The sequence below is a fragment of the Triturus cristatus genome, chromosome 5_2, assembly GCF_964204655.1.
Source record: "Triturus cristatus chromosome 5_2, aTriCri1.1, whole genome shotgun sequence".
NCBI lineage: Eukaryota > Metazoa > Chordata > Amphibia > Caudata > Salamandridae > Triturus > Triturus cristatus.
The window spans coordinates 1,089,378,195-1,089,399,303 of NC_140588.1; the positions used below are offsets into that span (position 1 = coordinate 1,089,378,195).

A 21,109-nucleotide genomic window follows, 5' to 3' on the forward strand; every position below is an offset into this window, starting at 1 on the left:
CCTGGTCAGCATCCATTGAGTATTGCTTAATGTGGTCACCAGCTAAGAACTTGAAATCGCAGGAATGAGTATAATACAGACTTACGTGTTCTGACAACACTGTTAGTAATCAGCTAAGTGGATGCTTCTAAAATGGTCCTGCATTCTATCCTTTAAGGGTCGTGTTGTGCTGGCACTGGAATATAATAAGATAATTATTTTGGTTGCAATTGCAGTTGCATTACTAATGAATGCATGTTCACTAATCTATGAATGCTATTTTTGCCCCTCACCTCCCACCCCAATTTGCAAATGTTGTAGTTGTGGCATGTGCAGAATCCATGCAGTTCTGAAAGGAATGTTGTTGTGTTCCACCTGTGCTCTACGAATCCATACCTACATAGGAGGCTTTCTTTTAAGATTGCCCATCTTTTTGAATGATAGCTGTGGTTTCTTTTTCATTGATCTAGATACCACAGGGGGCTATTCACAAAGGTAAAATTACACTTGAGTAAATCTACACATGTAAGTTCACTTTACTACTTCTGAGTATACATTTTTACAAGTATAAATCTACAACATCTGAAACAAAGGGAGGGGCCAAATTTACGAGTGTAAACTTACTACTAGGCACAGATCTCCCTTTGCTCAAGTATAAGGAAAACTCAAAGCATTTATTAAACCTTTAAAAAAATGCTTTTATTAAATGTTAATTTAAATTAATTTATATATTTATTTTAAATGTACAAATCAAAAATTGCTATAGCGCTATCAACAAATTTGAAATATGTAGTTAATTTAAATGTATTAAATTAAAAATATTTTTAAAGATGCATTCAAAATTTTAGCATTCATTTATTGTGCATTAATGATTACTATATGTTATGTATAGAATTAAGGTAGATTGAATTCTTTTCTTTTTTTTTTTTTTTACAAAACCAAAGCTTCATTTATTTTTAAATTAAAAACTTTATTACACAATATTCAAAAATAAAACATGCATTTTAATGAATATATTCATTTTAACATTAAATATTTTTTTAAAGTAGATATTCATTTATTTATTTTTAACATTATTTCCTACGGGGTTCTATTTGAAGTTTTTATGTTATGTTATGTAATGGTTCTTGTTTAGCGCGTATATCACCCTAAGGTCTCAAAGACAGGCAGAAAACAGGAAAGGATGAAAGGATGAAAGGTGGGGGTGGGGGGGGGGGGTTGGAGGTGACAAACTGAAGGAAAGTAGTCTCAGAATAGCCAGGTTTTAAGAGATTTACGGAACTTCTTGTGGTCACTCTCTGAACGAAGATGCAGAGGCAAGGTGTTCCATAAAGTGGGAACAAGACTGGAAAATGATCTTCTGCCGTTCTTAACTGTGCAACTTTTTGGGATAGTTAGGAGGTTTTTATTGGCGGATCGGAGAGTTCTGGCGGGCTGATACCTTTTCAGTTTGTTAACCAGATAATGAGGGCCATGTCCACTAAGGGTTTTGTGTACTAGACAATTAATCTTAAAATGTATCCGCTTCCTGATTGGAAGCCTATGAAGGGCTTTCAGACTAGGTGCCGAGGGGTAACAGGGTGTAAGGTTTAGAACGAATCTAGCCCCTGTGTTCTGAAGGACCTGGAGCTTTGTTAGGTGTTCTTCGTTTATGGAGGCTAAAAGGGCGTTGCCAAAGTCCAGACAGCTGATTATTAATCCCTGGACCAGTGGCATACGAGATGACAGTGGGACCCATTTTAAGATTTTACAGTGGCTACACATTAGTCCATAACACATGCGAGCTACGTGGTTGACTTGGTCTGACATAGAAAGTTTATTCTCAAATCAACACTCCTAGGTTGCGGACTGCCGCCTTAGGTGAGGGGCATATGCCTAGAGTGGGGGGAACCAATCATTTGTCCACAACGTTTGCACGTTGCCAAAGAGGATGATTTTGGTTTTGCTAGCGTTGATTTGAAGAAGATTTTTTAACATCCAGCCGTGTATGTCCAACATACACTGCCTGAATCTAGGTTTGGTGTCGGTAGGATCTGGTTGGAAGGTGATTAACAACTGAGAGTCGTCAGGGTACGACACTGTATCAAAGCCATGGGATTTGATGACGTTGGCTAAAGGTGATACATACAAATTAAAAAGTGTAGGGCTCAGGATAGATCCCTGGGAACACCCTTGTCAATGAGTTGGCTGCTGGAGGTAAAAGCACCTTTTTGAACTTTGGAAGTACGATTGGTCAGATAGCTCCTGAGCCAGATCAGCGTGGCGACCCCGACAGCCAATTCCCGCAGACGATTCAAAAGAATGCTGTGGGAGATGGTGTCAAAGGAAGCCGACAGGTCGAGTAGGACCAAGATGGCAGATTGTCCGGCATCAAGGGAGAGCCTGGTATTATCGACCATTTCCAATAAGGCCTTTTCGGTGCTGTGAAAAGCCCGAAACCCAGATTGAGAGGAATCCAGCAAGTTACTGCTTTGTAAGTGATTGGTTAGTTGTTTGTTGACCAATGACTCTAAAACCTTCTCTAAGAGAGGAAGAAGAGAGATTGGCCGGTAGTTGTTGGGCTGCTTAGTGGGGTCTAAGGTAGGCTTCTTTAAAATAGGTCTGACCATGGCCTCTTTCCATCTTGAAGGCACAGTGGAGTGAGATAATGAAAGATTGAGGAGTTTGGTTAGGCCAGGAAGGAGGGCTGGTCCAATTTTGGACAGTGCATGGGCGAAGACCAGGTCTGTGGCTGAAACGTCTTCATGCATGAATTCAAAGAATTTTATGAGAAGAGTTGGAGGCGAGAGGCGATTGCAGGCAGGTCTCTGTTTTGATGGTTCGCTGGCTATATGGGGGAAAAGGCTATGGATGTTATTAATTTTATCTACGAAGAAAGATGAAAGGGTATCCACCCACTCTTGCGATGCGATCCGAGTTAGCTGACAAGAGGAGGGGTCAGTGAATTCTTTTAGTATCTTGAACAATTCTTTGTGGGAGTTTGAGACTTGATTAATTCTATCCCCTAAGTAGATATTTTTGGCCGTGGCAATGTGGTCAAGATACCACCTGTGTAAGGATTTGTAGTCCTGTCTATCTATGGCAATTTTTGAGTGTCTCCACTTTCCGGGAATTTTGCAGGGTTGAGGTTACCTGCATATGAAATTTTAATATATGATGGTCGGACCAGAGAACTGGAATTGGTGTTTCAACCTTAACGTGGGACGAGTTGGTGAATAAAAGGTCTAGCGTGTGGCCAGCTATGTGGGTAGGACCAGTCACCAGCTGGTTCAGACCTAAGGTGTTTAGGCTAGAAATGAGGTTGGTAGGGTGCGGGTCGCATAAGAGTTCAGCATGGTAATTAAAATCTCCCAATAAGAGAAAATTATCGGCAGCCAGAACATGTGGGAGGATGTTGCAGTACCAGTGGATAGCCATGTGTGATGCTGGACGTACTCCAGGTCTGATCTGGACTACCTTTATGGCGATTTTAGTGCCTCTTTGACGGCAGTAACTTTAGAACTTCCGTTTGTGGATAGGAATATGCCTACTCATTACTGGATGTGTGCATGCCCTAGCCTAAATCCCTCCTCAAGCCCCCTTTGTTAATGCCTCCTTACTCCTCAATAAACTCCTCCAATTCAGTCATAGGCACTCCCCATTTTCCAGCCACTCCCCGTCCCTCCTACGTCTACTACAAAATGGTGTGTGCACATGTGCAGAGACTCTACACTAGGGTGGAGATCTCCACACAGAAAAGACAAGCGAGGTAGACACCTCGACATGTCGGTTTATGAATAACATTTTGTAGTATGCTTGTAGTACTACTAGACGTCCTTCGAAATGCAGTTAGTGAATAGCCCTCATCAGTGTTTTTTCATTATTTTTCTGATAGGATTGTGTTCTTCATGATATCCATCAATAAATAAATATTACCTCCATCTGCAGATTTTTGTTTGCTTTCTGGGTAATGATATCTGGTCCATTTATTGAACTTTGTGAAATGTTTTATTTAAATTCTCACATTGATATCCATATTAAGTGATTAACGGCTTCCTCAACTTATGCTTGGAAGTGGCATCCTCAATGGCCACTTGAAGTTTGGAGGGTAGCACTGGCTGCTGTCTATTTTCTATGGAATTTTGTACAGATTTTTTCTCTTCCATGTGGATGGAAAGGTCCACAAAGTCTACTGTAGTTTTGAGAGATTGTCTAATGTTGAGGTAGTTCAGATTCATTTTTATCAAGTCCGAAGTCGTGTGTATTACATATGGTGCATAATACAAGAGTTTGTCATAGCTACTTCCTTGCCGCGTGACCCATGAAAATAACGGCATATAGATGTGTCAACTTGCCCCCATTGTGGTTCTCTTTAGACAGAGGAAAATACTGTTGTTGAACAAAAATAAACGGCTGCAAAATCAGAATCGCAATATCTGTATTAGCATGTGGTTTGTTCTCTGAAATCTCTCGATTAAAGTGTTTGCTTGGGGGAAGATCCTTCCTAAGGGATTGTAAATGTAGATCAATATACACTCCCTCAATCTGGAGCAGACTGAGCTAACAGACGAGATGATTAGTCATCCTTGTGGTGGGAAACCTCCCTGATCTGTTTTTGGTTAACCTCTGCTGTTTAACCTGGAGGTATTGTTTCTTGTCTGTAGTAACATGTCCTTTTAGTACCAAATGTCCATTTTGGCATTGAGTTTTTGTTGAACTCTCTTGTCTGGCTAACCGTTAAGTTTCCAAGAACACAAACAGTCTAAAAATGACCTGGAGGCTTCCTCTCGTCTGCTTCCTTTATTGCTTGGTGGTGGATTGTTTGGAAAAAACTGTATTTTTGGGGAAATCGTTTTTTGTGAGAAATTCAATTCAAGGTCTTGCATCATTGATGCGCAAAACATATTGTCTTGAAACAAAATACATTGACTTTAATTGCCTGCAGGCACTACTAGAGTAAATACATTTTAATTTGAGTGTACATTATTTGGAAAGTGAGATGTTAATTTCAAGTTCCACAACTATGGTTTCAATGTATGTGCCGGTGATTACATTATCCGTTATTGAAGTTACAGTATGGACAAACATCGGCCTAGTTAATGGTAGTCATTGTTATAGTTCTAGGCTGGGTAGCGATGCTTTTATCATTGTTTGTCCTTGAAGGAAGATATTAAGTTTAATTATACAAGGAATATTAAGTTTCTAATTAATATATAAAAAGACTGCAGAGTTCCAGGATGCCAAGATTACATTACAGTAGTGTCGCAATCAGTAATTGCAACGTTTACAATTTGGTTTTTTTCCAGAAAGGTTGCTCCCGTTTCCCTCTATATGTCCTGGTCTGGACCCCAAACGTGGATCCCGAAACTTTTCTGGCCCTTTGTGGTCTTGACTAAATGTCTGAGATGTACGCAGAATGTGCCTGTGTACTTCTTAAGAATTCACATGTATTTTTGAGGTGTATGCTTCCTCCATTGAATTGCCTGGTGACTCTGCACATGACGGGAGGGGAGAGGTTCTTGGTTGAGGATTAGGTCTGGATTTGGCTGTTTTATCTCTTGGAAAAGGTACACTATACACACACAGGACCTAGCTCTCAGCCGTAGAGGTCACAGCGGCGTTCCTTTTCTTTTAATTGTCTTCCTATTTGCTCAATGACTCTATTTAAGATTAAGGACTTTTTCTTCAGAATATCCCAACCAGCTGTTTTAAAAATTGGTTTTGGTTACGTTGTCTGCTGTTTCTTTGTATTTTTCAAATGCACTTTCTCCTACTTAAATTACATGGGGCATCACATTAATTGAGGCCAGTCGCAGGTTTTACTCACTATTCTTTCAAAATCTGCAGCACTAACTGGTAGACAGATAATAATCCTGGAATGTACATTTTGCTGAGGAGAAGTTTGTACGCCTAGATTTGATGGCATATTGTTAATGACTTGACTCCTATGGTACAATGTAGTGTTGGGACATCGACCTAATATTGCAAATGGGCCAGTATCTCCTGTCACACTTTAATAATAACACTACGTAGTGTGCTAACCATTTTGGTCCAAAACTATATTTGAATGTCGACCCATCTACTCAACTAACAAGCATTAAAAATGCAATAGGTCTTGCATTTCATTAAGTTAAAGCCATTAGCTTTGCTATACAATACCATTAGCAAAGCAAATGGCTTTAAATTAATCAAAGGCGAGACCTATTGCATTTTCAATGCTTGTTTTAAAGGTCACTTTAGTAAATTCTAAGTTCAATTACCTCGATTAGTGTAAAGGATACATATAATAGATTAAACTGCATTTAAAGGCACAAGTCACTGATATTAGTGTGGGGAGTTCCAACTAGAGGGAAATTGGGTAAGGTTTCACATCTTCGTAATGCAGTAGTTCCATTTAGTAGTGTTTTATTACGTCAGGCATGAGTGGAGGTTTACAACTGCGCCTGTAATGTTTCCCCCCCCCCTTTTTTTTTTAAACGTACAGTCATAGGAACTTCAAACATTCATTTTGCAGAGGTAAAAAAAAGTACATAAGAATGTGCGGTTTATACAGACTGTATGCAGTTGCTTTCTGTCATCTAACACAGCAAAGTGTGTACTCTGTCTTTGATGGACAACTGAGACATGACCAGCAAGGTGAAGGGTGTCGCACGCGACATGACTTCCTGGGATATTGTCCATGCTAATTAGTCCCAACACCATTTTTGGACTTGTTCTCTATTCTCCATCTTCGAGTGTGGATAAACTTAGAGTCTGGTGTTACAGAAAATTAATAAGTTACTTTGTTATTTGGCTTATTGCATTCCGTCAGTCATTTCTGACTGACGTGAGGCATACTGGTCAGGGCACCACACAGGCCGCATGCAACCTCTAGATTCACTGGACCTACTCATATGACATGAGCCCCACCAATAACCGGATAAAAATTGACAAACAAAGTTGTGGTCTTGGTTCAGTTCAATTTAACCAATTGGACGGACACACCCGACAACAATGCTTCCTAAAGAGAAAGCAGAGGACAGGAAAGTTTGCCGATTGACAAAATCGTTAAGTAAGCCCTTCCTGGCTTTTTGCGTCTGCTGCAACCAGCTCCATCAAGGTCACAAGACCAGTTCTTCCATTGTAGTGACCAGGCGTCCTGCATTTTAACCATTTTCTTTTTTTCCTGCATCTTTGATATTATAAAAATATGTGCCGATTTGTTTACATGGGTGCTGTTAATATATGTATAGGTATTTATGTAGCGCCGATCACCACTACGGGTATCTCAGCGCTGTACTCATACCGCTGAAGGAACCCTTCCTGGCTTTCCATGTGAGGTGTCCACTCCTGGGCACCCTCATGGTGAGGCCAGGCATCCCAGCGCTGTTGGGGTTGTTGTGGAGATTAAGCAAGCTATTGCCCAGAGTTGCAGCATGGGACCCATGATTAGAATAGGCACTGAGGCGAGAATATCCGGTCCGCGGAATTTATAGCCCGAGACCCTGCCACGACGGGAATCGAACCCTGGTCCCGGACCAGTGCTCTGCATCGAGGTCTGCCGCTCTAACCATTGAGCCACACTTCTCCACAATAAAATAGCAAGAAAAGGAATGTGTAATCCTCACCTCTGTGTCCTTAATAGAAATGAAAATTCCTGATCAGGAATGCTAAATTATGATTAGTTACCGACCTTAAAAAATATATTATAATTATCAAGGATAATACTTTGTTGGCGAGCACGGTCTTAAGTCATTTTGTGCCACTGGGTAAACTTGTAGTCCTACTTCTATGTTTGTGAAGCATCACTATTTGTGGTTTATTAAATCTCGGCATCCTACAATGTTGACATTTTAGTCTAAAGTAGCCTATAAGCTGCAATTATTTTGCCCTACAAATGGGTCAATGAATAGATCTAAAATAAATATTGAGAACGGCCTTGCCACTCTCTTTCCCGGGGACCTGACCGAGTTCTGTACATATACTTTGTAGCACTTTACAAGAAGTGTTAACTAAGTATCTCAGAATAAATGTGGGTGTAAAATGTGTTGTTTTCCTAACCAGCGCGGTTACTGAAGCTTGCTTCCGACTCTAGCTGTTTTTTCGGCTCCGCCCTTTTGCTGACAAGCTGTTTCCTGCGAGAGTTCAATGGCTGCCAAAAAAGCCCGGTGGGCGTCGATTTTCAAGAAAGCAATGCCTGGCCGTGTATGAAGCGAAAACATTTTATAACAAGAAATAAGTCGCCCGCACATGTCAGAGATACACTGGGCCTTAATTGAATATATATGACAATGCCCGTTTTTGCTTTTTAATGCAACAGCACTATGCATACAGGAGCTATTGAAAGTCCCAGAAAGCATTGTTGATAAAAAAAAAAGGACTCTAAAGCTACCTCAACATGTTACGCGACTGACATTTATACACCATTAAACACGTCTTTGTTATGGTTAGGAAACGTTCGTCATTGCATTTAATTTGAGGGTAAGATGTTTACTAGCGTTGGCTGCATACACAACTTTCTCACTAACCGTAAGAAGGAGCAATAGATTTAAAGGCATCTTGTCGAATGAAAATAGCAGCCTCGTGGCCAGATTTCTAATGGGGCACCTGCCAGCATATTTTTTACACCAAGACGTTGCCACTTTGCGACTAAAGATTAAAAGTATAGCGACAAACTACATGTCCCAAAATGCAGAGTGAAGTGGCTTAAGTGGGGTCCGGTAGGGGGTTTCACGTGGCACAACACATGAAATTAATATATAGAAAATAATATTTTATATGGGAGCCTTAACAGGAGAACATTTTGTAACTAAAAAAAATTAGATTTGGATTTGAGGTGTAAAGAGGGGGAAAGCAAAAATAGAATCTTTAGCGTTTGATAGTGTGCGTGTCACAAAGCATGGTGTCAAGTAGGAAAAAGTTAAATGTGTTGAGTAGTTGAATTACTCTAGTGTCACGAGTTCTAAAATGCTCTTCGACCCGTAAAGAAAGGCAAAAACGCCAAGACATTGAAATAATAATTATAATAGAACATAAGCAGTGATGCAATTCTTAAGCAGTCAGAAGGCAGGTGTGAGCAGTTAGCTAATTTCTGTTTTCTATGTTATGAATCTTGGTCTCGTCAGGATTTTCTCCGCTTTGGTACCTGTATTTTTTTTCTTAGAACTACAGGTACCAAAATGCAAATGGAATCAAATCAGACTGGCGCGCGGGGTAGGCACTATATACCTACTGGAAAAAGCGAGGTACATAAATAGCCTCTACGAATGTAAACACGGCGTATCACAAAGGGAGAGGGGATTAAACCCCACGGTTCTTTAAAAACTTTTCCAAAGCTTACTCTTGTGCTTGCCGCCTCCCCAGGACTGCTTGGCCAGGCTGTGGCTTCTGATAATAGCCCTGCCCGCAGACTTCAAGGCGTTCATAACTTTCTCAGGGAAGGCGAGATCTCAGCACAGAGAGCTAGCACTTATCAGCTCCCACAAACTTTTCCAGTCAAGAGTCGAAGACTTTTCGCGTAGGTGGGCCTGGGAGAAGGTATTTATGTAAATATGTGAGTCTCATGACCGCTAGCCCCGCCTCTCGTCCCTCCACACCGCGCGGTAAGTGAGGGGGCGGAGTTGATCCAGGGGCTGGAGCAGTACACGTTGAAAAGTAGCATAGGTGGTAAATTTCACAGGCAGGGCATTGCCGAGAACGGGAGTAGCGCTGGTAGTAAAGTGTACAAACGGGAGTAGCACACACAACTAGAGAACCACTTGAAACAGGGCGAGCGAGGGGCGCATGAGGGAACTGGCAGAGTCAGTGCAACTGCTGGGCTTCACAGGTTGGGCTGTGTGCAGGCAGCAACAATCGGTCGCCAGGCATCCGCTGTTTATTTTTACATTGCGCTTTCACTTTCACTTTAAAGTGAAAGCGAGATGCAAAAATAAACACGTGGCGCCATGTCTCCTTTTTTGTCCGACCCAAGGCAGCGTGACGAAGCTTCTGATAAGAAACTTCGTCACGACAGCCGTAATGCAGGCGAGCCAGTCCAGGTGGGCTGGAACAAAAAGCCAAAGGGAGGCAACTGAAAACCCTCCTTTTGAATGGGAAGCCAGCGTTTAACATAAACGGTGACGCTACCCACTGAAAATGAGGGGCGGGGCATCGAGTCCCCTTCTTGAAACGGACTTCATTACTATAGCTCTCGCAGGCGAGGAGCGCATGCGTGCTCCAACGCCAGACGAGACCTAATAAAACACCAAATATGGGGACCACATTTTACCCCAGCCAGACAAATGAACCTGACTCTACTGATGCACGACTACCAGACTTCACATTCTTTGGGGATGTCAATGCAAGAAGCCCCTGAGGGTCTTTTAATTTTTTCCTCTGGCAAATGGATCAGATACCCAGCAGCTTGTATCTATGTTTTTAGCCAGACAATTTGGACTCTTAATTATACGGGTAACACAAACCGGCCCTACTCCTACCTTGCACTACATTCCCTCGTATTTGCAACACTCTTTTTTATCAGTAAAGAGAAGTACAGCTCCAATTACAACAATTTAATTTACTTGTTTTAGCAAATATACGAAGTTTCAAGGAAACTCATTTTCATGCCACCTCTCCCAGGTACATCCACCAACCTGTCTTACCAAACAAGACTGTGGAGTAGACTCTCTCCATCTTTAATCACAGCGTTAGGCACTATTCTAAACATAACTTTACTTAAACTAAACGGCTCTATCGCTATTAAATATACTGCAACGATTGTTAAAAGCCAGATTCAAAAGCCATGAAAATGGCAGTCAAAACAAAATGAAACAAGCATTTGCAATGTAACAGGTCTCGCATTTATGCGAGTTTAAGCTATTGGCATTGTAAATGACAATGCCTTTTATTTATGTTTTAAAAATCAAAACATAAACCAAAGGCATTTACAATGCCAATGGATGAAACTCGCGTAAATGTGAGACCTAATGCATTGTTGATGCTTGTTTCTTATGGAAAGGTGGGAAGCCTAACTCATGCAACACAAGTATTTTTCGGGTTGCTTTCGTTGTTTAACTTTTAAGAAGGTAAAATTACAAAATAAGTCTTGGGAAGGCGCACCATTTTAAGCCCTCTGGAAATGACAGTATTTTTAAAGGAATTCATTTTATATGCGACATGAACGCAGGAAGAACATTTCTAAGACACGGATCTTTTGATGTTTACCTAATACTCGTAATATGGCCACATTATTTAAAAGTCATTCTGCAAACTTTCCCATGTTTGCTTCTGAGCACACAAACACAGCGGCCATATTACAATATGTGTTTATAACCATAATGGGTCAGTAGTAATATTGTAATGCACGCATATTTAGAATATTCAGCTAAACTTCTGCGTGATTCTGCTTCAGATGTTTATTATGTGTATTCTCTGTATAAAATATCCAAAGCACTCAGATAAAACAGTGATGTCTATGTTTTTTTTGTTTTTACTGGCATAAAACATTTTTTAATTCTTGAAGCGCTTTGATCCTCCTTTTATTCGCAAAATGTCCCTTGCCGATGGACCTGCTCTAGAAGTGCGCATATTCATGTGTAACCCCAGCATACCATGAGTTGGGCGTCTCTTCCCAGGAAGCAAACATCTGTTTCAGCAATAAGGGACTTTCACACGTGATATGGATGAAACTAAAGAGAGGCGAGTTGTCATTACGCATGGTAAAGTATACAGGCGAGTAATTTAATTGCACATTACCCATCTGATATCGTAGTTAGACCATAACATCGTGCAGAGTATTCAGGTACCTAACAAGGACAAAATAAAATAACATAAATGTGACCTTGGGTAATGTATCTGGTGCTCATGTACAGCGATCCTATACCTTCGGCGCGAGTTCGCGCTATATAAAATCGCACAAAACTATACGGGGGTGTTACTCTTTAAATGGATTTGCCACTTGAAAATACTTTGAGGCTTTTTTATGTTGAACAGTGCCCCTAAATAACAGTCTTTCTTTGTTTATGGTGCGTTCACTTTCAGCGAGATGGTGTCCACTCCACTGCTGGATGTGATGTTTTATTTGGAACGAAAAGTGTAGTCAAGTGTTTTATCGCAGGATACCCTGTTTATAAATAGCGTATGTAACATAATAATGCAGTGTATGGCAGTTCAAAATAATCAGTCTTTGGTGGCTGCCAGGATTGGGATTAAAAATCGGCCCGGGCAAGCAAAAAAAGTAGCCCACATTTGCATATTGCTTTTCCGCAGAACACTGCTTCGGCAAAATTGTATTAAAAAAAAGCGGGTAACACCTTATGTCAACAAACCACACCCACGCAATAATTAAAACAACGAAAGAATAGCGAATACTTAGGTGTTAAACGGCACGCAATAGAAACACACAGCCAACACGCACTCAATAGTAAAAAAAAAGTGCGGCCAGTTATTGTAAAACCCACCTTCTCGTGCCGTCAGTGAAAGATCCAATCCTGGTGGGCGTAGTCAAAAGAGGACAAGGCTGTAACCAGGAGGGACTGAAAAGCCTCCCATACAATGATCACACTCTGTTCGGCATAATTAATGACGATAAATGACGCATGCCAATGAGAATTAGGGACAGAGCAGAAACTGAACTTCTCAAACCGTATTGATTCCAAGAAGCCCTCGCATGGCGAGAGCAACACATGCGCACTGCTAACGCCAGGCGAGACCTAAAAAGCATTCTCTCGTCTTCCACAAGAAATGTTATACAAACCCTCATGTAATATCAAAACATCTAAACATCACATTTCAACATTTGTCTGTAAAAATATTCATGCACTGACCCTTGATATGATATCACCCTAACAACATTTTTTTAAATTGTCAATGTTATGTCTTTGAAATTGCATGAAAAAAAGTATTAACTGGCACCCTGCCACCCAACCCCACCAAGCTCTGCAGAGACAAGCTGGCAGTCGATCTGCGAGCTGCGTCGGCATGGCCTGGAATCGCCCCTTCAGCAATGGGTCTGTGCAAAAGCTGTGACTGGCAGGGAAGATGATGGATGTCTCCTGCAGACCACCACCCATGCTCCCCCATCTCCCTCCTGTCTGTGGAGACCATAGATAAGGAGGATCAGATGGAATACCCTCATCTGCCATTCCGGCACTTTCAAAGGTCTATGGAGACATGAGCTATGCAGGGAAACAAAGGAGAAGTGAGTGTTTCTCTTGAAGGCAACTTTGGTTGATTCAGAATCCAATATTCAAGTAAAAGCTCTAGAACCATACACTAAGTAATATCACTGCAAGTACCAGAATACACTGAAGTCTCACTTGAGGCCAACATCCGAATACTGCAAATGTTAAATCTGTCTCTACAAACATGTTTTGGTCAAGTGCTGAAGAAAGAATTCCAACCTCAGAGATGGACTTTCATGCAGTGATGCCAGGGCTAGACATTTCATCAGGCTTGTCTGGCTCCTAGTGGCTATGGGGGTGGGGGGGGGGTGGTCGTTATCCAGTCAAAGTGGATTTAAGTGTAGTCTGATACCATTTGATGGGGCACAGGCTGTAAGATGTATATGTGCTAGAGTGGAAACATACAAAGATTGTAAAAACAGAAATGAGAGGAGTACCCCCAGAGGACACACACACACACACACTTTCTTCCACCATGGCAGATTGGGATCTCATTACCTTCAAACACCAGTTCTCCTTTCTTATTGCGTAATGGAAGAGAAGCCTGGAATGTCATTGGGTTCCCTTCATTTGCTCTGACCTTCTTTCCAGAGCCCGACTCCTCTGGCATCCCTTCTGCTTTCCGTTTTGCAGCACTCTTCACCTTCACAGCTTTTTCCTTATTCATACTCGCGGCCATCTTCCTAACCTTGGCTGTCATGGTACCACCTTTCCCAACTTGCACCAAGACAGATGTGATCTTCTTTGGGGTCTCCTTTCCAATGCGTTTCTTTGCTGGGGTTCCCTTCTGCCGGACCGCTGGAGTCGCTTTGCCACTTATTGGCTTGGACGTTCTTGGTGCCATATCTGTTTTTCTTCGAGTTATTCAAAAATTGTTGCTTTGCTTCTATAGAAGCAATCAATGATGGTGTCCCACCAGGTGCAGGGTCTCTGTCACTGCAGGTATGATGTCGCACTGCTTGAGATTATGTGGGATACTGTGCGGGAGAGCATCACGCTGTGATGAATGCAAGCATCTTGGCCTCCGTAGAAGACTGGACATTGGGCACTCCAAAGCTTGGCCTAAAATCACAAACAGTCACATATTAAAGTGGAGAGGGCTTTAAGTCCATCACCTTTTTATAACCAATTTCCAGTGTCCACAGAGCATTTAAACAGCTACTTGGATGAACCACATCTAATCTGGTTCACAAGATAAATAAACCAAACAGATTAATAATACACAGAACTCGACCCAAGTTGCCACTGCCCTGCCCTTCACTAGTGATATGTCCAGACAGGGCACATCAGCTATGACATGCCGACAGACTGTGCTGCCTGATCTGAAGGAGGGTTTCATGTGACAAACATGGTCTCTCCTAACGTGAATTTCTAGCACTACATGACATTTTACGTTAATTATGTAAAATGAACACGATTTAAAACTGAAAATATATATTTCCTTTGTACTCCACTAAAACACCCCATCTGTGACGTGAACGTTTTTTTAAAGGCTCAAGAAATAATTTTAATCCGAGCTTTCTGAAATACTGTGTACAATGCTCCCACTCCAAACCTTTACCCAGAGACCGGGGTGCACGAATCCAGCACTACATGGCACACGTCTCCACAACTCCTTAGGCTAGGGACCCTGCCAACCGATTACCTGATTAGTAGCTGCAATGCAATCGCTCTTCAACACTGAGGTTGCAAAGCTTGACTATTAACCTGATCAACCTTCTTTCTGCTTTGTTATGTTGACGAATGTACAGTTTCAAGGCATCAAGTTAAAATAATACATACAAATAGTTAGATATAAACACATAACAAATCAATATAAGCATATAAATAAATACATATTTGAACTAAACCACTTGCAAACTGTTCCAGTCTAGTGTCTAAGTATGTTGATTTGTCTCGCAAATCTAGCCCCTGATATCCAATCCTTGAATATTGATTATTCTGCTATCACATCCTTCGCTGTTCGAGCGGACAAACTATGGAACGCATTACCCCCAAACGTAACATCCACAGATAACTATCTCACCTTCAGAACACTGCGCAAGCGTTGGCTTTTCCCCACATACCCACCATACTCAAACATAAATGTACAGTATTTCCCTCTGTATATAACATTTATTTTGAATATATATATGTATCTAGATATGTGTATTCCTTGTATAAATATCTATACTAAATATGTTTATAAATATATATTCTTTAGGTCTGTTTAACAAATTTACATATTAATTATGGTTGTATTATTTTATGCTTAACATGTATATAGGTCACTCCACAGTTTGCATATAAGTTATTTGATGAGATGCTTAAGGTTATCTGTATATTTCTCTATCACAATATGTAAATCTAATTAATAACTATGTATCTACAATTGCTTCACTATTGAATTAATGAAAGATAATAAAAAACATTTAGCTTAAAGTACAGCAACACTTGGAAGTCTGAGTTTATTAAATACAACTTAAATCCTGATATATTACCTCCCTTATACAGCTATATCTTCCATGTAGTTATGTATCTATATATTTACTACTTAACTCCTAAAGTAAAAATAAAATATATATATTAAATATATTTGAGACTCTTCAATGCACTACCCTGTATCTTATCCTATACCTCTCTTAACATATTCTCTACCTCCACTGTGACTGATCCCTAAGCTCGCTCTACTACTACTACTATCTCCAAAGTAACCCTTTCTAGACTCCTCTATTCTTCCTTGCACCAGCTCGAACCTCATTTTACTATTCAGATCTCCCAAGCAACCTTTTCTAAACCCTTCCAGCATGTATCCCTTCTTAGACTTATCCAAGACCTCTTTTTTTCCCTAATCCACTTCTAGAGACTCTTTGCCCCTCCATCTCTCCTTTACTCACCCTAAACTTCCTCCTACTACTATGATCTCCAAATTAACACTTTCTATGGCCTTCCCCCGTCTAGCCATTATCTTTTTCAATCCAACTAACAGACTAACATATCCAACTAATCCATATTTCACTATACTAATTCACCACTAATCCTTTTTGGGTTCTGGAGTTGCGTGCTACGAGCTGAGAAACAATTTGATGCCTCGGCTTGGGTAAGTAAGTAATTTTTTATATAATTACAATCATTGTATTCTTATATATGTGTCGCCCCACTCAGTCATCACAATTTGTCAATGGGGGGGGGTCGTAATCAAGCAACTTAGAATTCCCCCCTTACCTAGAGAATGGCACTTACTTACTCAGACAATGAGACAATTACCACAATCTTAAAAGAGCATCAGGTGTGAGTTTAATGAAGAGTACTTCACAACTAAGGCTTCCGATTTTCAGTTTTTACTGATTCGTACAGATAAATACAGACAGAAAGCAATGTATTTTCCGGTCTGTATTTATTTTTAACTGTGGATAAAAACGAAAATTGTATTCTTTTTTGAGAGATTTTATGGTTTAAATGTTTTTATTGATTTTGAAATTCACAAACAAAACCACGTACACATAGCTATCATCACATAGTGCTGTGGTATTACCACTGGTCCAAGTGACTCTAGGGCGCGACCTCAACAGTGTGCGCTTAGCTGGGTAATATCATGTACATGGAATAACAATTAGGCAAAAAAAAAGGAAAACCCCCGGGATCCCCCCTCCCCTTCCATCCGTCACCCCCCTCGTGCTCCACGTCCATCACCCAAGCTATGCTAAACTCCCCACCGACCCCTCAACAGTACGCCTGTCGTGCCTCTGTAAGGGACAGCAACCGGAGATATCGGGGGCATGTGACTTCTTGGAATTCGGTAGCTAATAGCGACAGAAATGGTTGCCACAACTCCTCATATTTGGCTCCCTCCCCCGCCATGGTAAGTGCCAATTTCTCCATACCAAGGACATGCCACAGACGGTGCAGCCAGCCTGTAAAAGTTGGGGTGTTGGGGTGTTAGGAGTGCGCCAATGTGTAAGTATGTTTTGTGTCGCCAACCCTAGTGCAATGGCCATCTGTCTGCCTCTGCGATATCTTAATGAGTAGGTCAGAGGATTGGGGAGACCCAGTAGTACATAGCCTGGAAAGCGTGTAATCTCAGTCTCAAAGTGCTTGTCCACTTCATCCAGCACCTGGGTCCAATAAGGTTGAATGTGTTCACACTCCCATAACAAATGTACTAGGTTGCCCACCTGGCCGCAGCCACGGCAGCACGTCGCCTCTCGGGAGCGGTCCATTGTATGCAAGCGTTCTGGAGTATAGTACCAATATGTCACAATCTTCGTAAGTGTCTCCGTAAGCCCCATGTGATACGCAGAATGCCTGGCCCTGTTATATATATTCCATCCCACTCTTTGTGGCTGAGTGTCCTTCCCAACTCCCGCTCCCACCGCTCTCTGCTAGGATTGTACGTGTACGTGCGTTTGATCTGCAACCTCTTGTAGAGATCGGAGATGAGTTTATCGGACGTGCGGGTGATGAGCCATCTTTCGTAAGGGAAAAGGCGTCTGTCTGCCTCGGAGCGGACCTGTGGTTGAAGCGCCCAATGCCTTACTTGTAGATATCTTAGTCGCTCTGTCTCCAGGAGCCGAAATTCCTGCTGCAACTGAGCGAACGAGGTAACCCCCTCAGCGCCATAGACATGATACAGAAAGCGGCAACCAGCCGACCTCCAACCTGCAAAAGTTACCTTATCCATACCAGGGTTGAAATCAGGGTTGTCGACCAACGGAGTAAGCGGAGATGGGAATGTTGTGAGTTCCTGCTTGATGTTGGTGGCATCCCACACCTCCAGGGGGACCCGTGTAATATACGAGGCATACAGATTAGGGGGCCTATGGGGCTTGCGCAGGAAGGGAATTTCCTGCAAGGGCCACGCCGCCACCGCCTGGTCCTGAAACAACCAGTGTTTCTCGGATTCCCATTTGCTCCATTCCACCAGGTATCGCAATTGAGCCGCCTGGAAGTAGAGCTGGAGATCAGGGACTCCAAGCCCTCCATCTTCCGGGGCAAGCGTCACTAGTGTCCGTCGCATTTGCGGTTTCCGACCGCTCCAGATAAACTGGGCTAGGTCGGATTGCGTCTGCCGATTCACCCGGCAGGCGGTCGGAGAGGTATGGTGCGAAAAATTAGAGGATCTGTGGTAGAATGGTCATTTTGCCTAGCCATGAGAGGGGGTAGTGTTTCCACTGGCCAAGCTCTCGGCGGATTTTCCCGCGCAGTATCGCATAATTAGTATTAACCACTGCAGGGAGGGAGGGAGCAAGCTGAATCCCCAGGTATGGGATTCTGTCCACCGCCCATTGGATGGGAAGCAGGGTTTGCACATATTCCCGGGTGAGACGTGACAACGTAAGGTCTAGGGCCATTGATTTATCTGCATTCACCTTGAATCCAGCAGCTCGAGCAAAGGCGTCCCGCTCTGCTAAGCAAGCCGGCAGTGCGCTCCTCGGGTCAGCAAGTGATATTAACACGTCATCCGCGTATAAGCTAATCGTATGGACATAGCCCCCAAATGTGATCCCCCTGATCTCCGGATTCTGCCGCATTCTCTGAGCTAGAGGCTCCATGTAGAGGGCGAAGAGAAGGGGCGACAGCGGGCACCCCTGTCTCGTGCCTCTTTTAATAGGGAATCAGGAGGATGTGTAGCCATTCACTCGGACCGTAGCTGTGGGAAACTTATAGCAGTTAAGTACATACGTGCGAAATTGTTCCCCCATCCCTTCTCATTCTAACACCTGCTCCAAATAGGGCCAGTGTACACGGTCGATTGCCTTTTCAGCATCGATGGCTAGCATCATGTATTCCCCCGGCACCCGGGTAGCCTTCTCGATAAGGTGTAAAATCCGTTTGGTATTATCTCATGTTTGGCGTTCAGGGATGAACCCTGCTTGGTCCGGGTCGATGAGGCTGGGCATATGGGGGCCAAGACGAGCGGCAAGAATCCCTGTGTACAATTTAAAATCTATATTAAGGAGGGATATTGGGCGATATGCTCCGCAGCGAGCTCTATCCTTCCCGGGTTTGGGGATCACCGCTATAGAGGCCTCTAAGAGATCACTCGGTATCGCCCCCTGGTCGGCAAATGAGTTAAACAGCCGGGTGAGAATTGGGGCGAGCAAGGTGCAGAACTTCTTGTAAAAGAAGCCGTCCGGACCGGGGGCTTTTCCCAGCTTGACACGAGATATAGCGGCTATGACCTCCTCCGTCTGAATGTATCTGTCAAGGTGGTCAGCCTGGGCCTTAGTCAGAGCTGGCAGGGTAACAGAATCCAGGAAGGCCGTCCCCTCAGAACTTTCTAACGAGGCCCCAGCGTAAAGAGTGGCATAAAAGTCACTAAATGTTTCCGCTATACGCCATCTTCCGACACGCATTTACCATCCGCTCGGGTGATCTCCTTGACCCCGTGTCGTTGACGGACCTCCCTCAACTTATAGGCGAGGGTGCGTCCGCACCTGTCCCCCCCGGCATAGTATGCATGCCTCAGTCGCAGCGCCGCAAATTCCGCTCTGTCTTGATCAAGCGCCGCTAATTGGTGGCGCGCGGCTTTAAGCTGTCGCTACACCCTCTGGGCATCTGCTCCAGCTCTCGGGTCTGTTGTGTGAGCTCATCCCTTTTGCGCCTGTGCTCCCTATTGTCAGCCACCGAGACCGCGATGAACTCCCCCCTAATGACTGCTTTCAATGCCGCCCATTGCGTAGCAAGTGTGGTGTCCTGGTTTGCGTTATGTGAAAGGTAGTCGCCGATGGAGTGTTGTATGCACTTAACAACTTCCTCTCGGTGTAAAAGAGTGTCCCTGAGATGCCATACCTTGGCCGGCCGCTGTATGGGTGGAAGGGTGAGAGTGGCGAGTACTGGAGCGTAATTCGACAGGGAGGCTACCCCTATGTCGACAGCGGTCGTGAGTACGCGCACTGGAGCAGATACTAAGAAATGGTCCAATCTAGCATAGGTCTTGTGTGCATTGGAGTAAAAGGAGTATTCCCTATCAAGAGGATGAAAGCTACGCCAGAGGTCGCATAGTCCCAGGTCATTTAAACGCGTAAGCCCCTCAGCTGAGAGTGCCCCTGATTGGTGAGTGCGCTGGCTGGATCTGTCCTTAATGTTATCGAAGACCAGGTTTAGGTCGCCCCCTAGAATGATATTGCGGTCTGATGTGGATGTGGCTTCGGTGAGAGCGGAGTGTAAGAACCGTTCCTGGCCTTCATTCGGGGCGTACAGGGAGCCAATAGTGAATGTCAGTCCGCCTAAGGCGAAGCGGAATGTCAAGAGCCTCCCCTTAATCTCAGCCACCTTATGTAGGACCTCCCCCCCAAAAAACTTCTGAGCCACCAAGATCGCCACCCTGGCTGTTTTCGTAGGGCCAGAGGAGAAGAGTTGAGTGGGAAATTTTCGGGACCGAAGACGGTAGCAGTCTCTTGCCAGAAGGTGGGTTTCTTGTAGAAAGCAGAGATCTGCTTGTGAGTTTTCTAGACATGACAGAACTGCCCTGCGATTCACTGGGTTATTGAGACCCCGTACATTGAGGGTTAGGATCCTAAGTGTGGTGGGAGGCATGTTTGGAGAAGTGGACGTGGAGCACCGAATTCCCCCCCAAAACATCCCCAAAGAAACCTGGAATAAAGAACAGTCTGCAGGAATAACTAAGCACACATAGTCCATCACTCATCGGTGATCGGTGAAAAGGCATTGGGGTAGGTCCACCAACGGTGAAGAAGAAGCCCCCCTCCCGCCAACGATCTGGACATTAGTAAAGCAGTCAATTGGCTACCAATAGCATCTTAAGTCATCCAGGTTTGGAGCTAGATAGTTCTGCGGAGACAGCCTCCAGAGCCGACCTCTGGCCTTTCGTGATTTCCGCAGCCGGGGTTTCCTGGGACGGCGCCTGCAGCCCTGCTGGCACCAGCGGGGCATGGCGTCATCAGCCTCTTCTTTGAGATCCTCTTCTCCACCCTCCACCTCCGAGAGGTCCACACCCAGTAGTTTGCAAGCCTTGGACAATGAGCGTAGTTGGTACAGTTTGTTATCTTTGCGAAACACCAATCTAAATG

The 21,109-nt window shown here is 43.4% G+C and overlaps 1 protein-coding gene across 1 annotated transcript in view; it reads right to left on the reverse strand.

Moving 5' to 3' along the window:
* LOC146829727 (uncharacterized) overlaps window positions 1-21,109 on the reverse strand; it is an 80,868-nt gene that overhangs the window by 26,387 nt on the left and 33,372 nt on the right. The window contains exon 2 of the mRNA XM_085608448.1: window positions 13,596-14,159. Within this exon, the coding sequence (XP_085464574.1) occupies window positions 13,596-13,941 (346 nt within the window). The 5' untranslated portion in view covers window positions 13,942-14,159. The remainder of the gene's footprint in view (window positions 1-13,595; window positions 14,160-21,109) is intronic.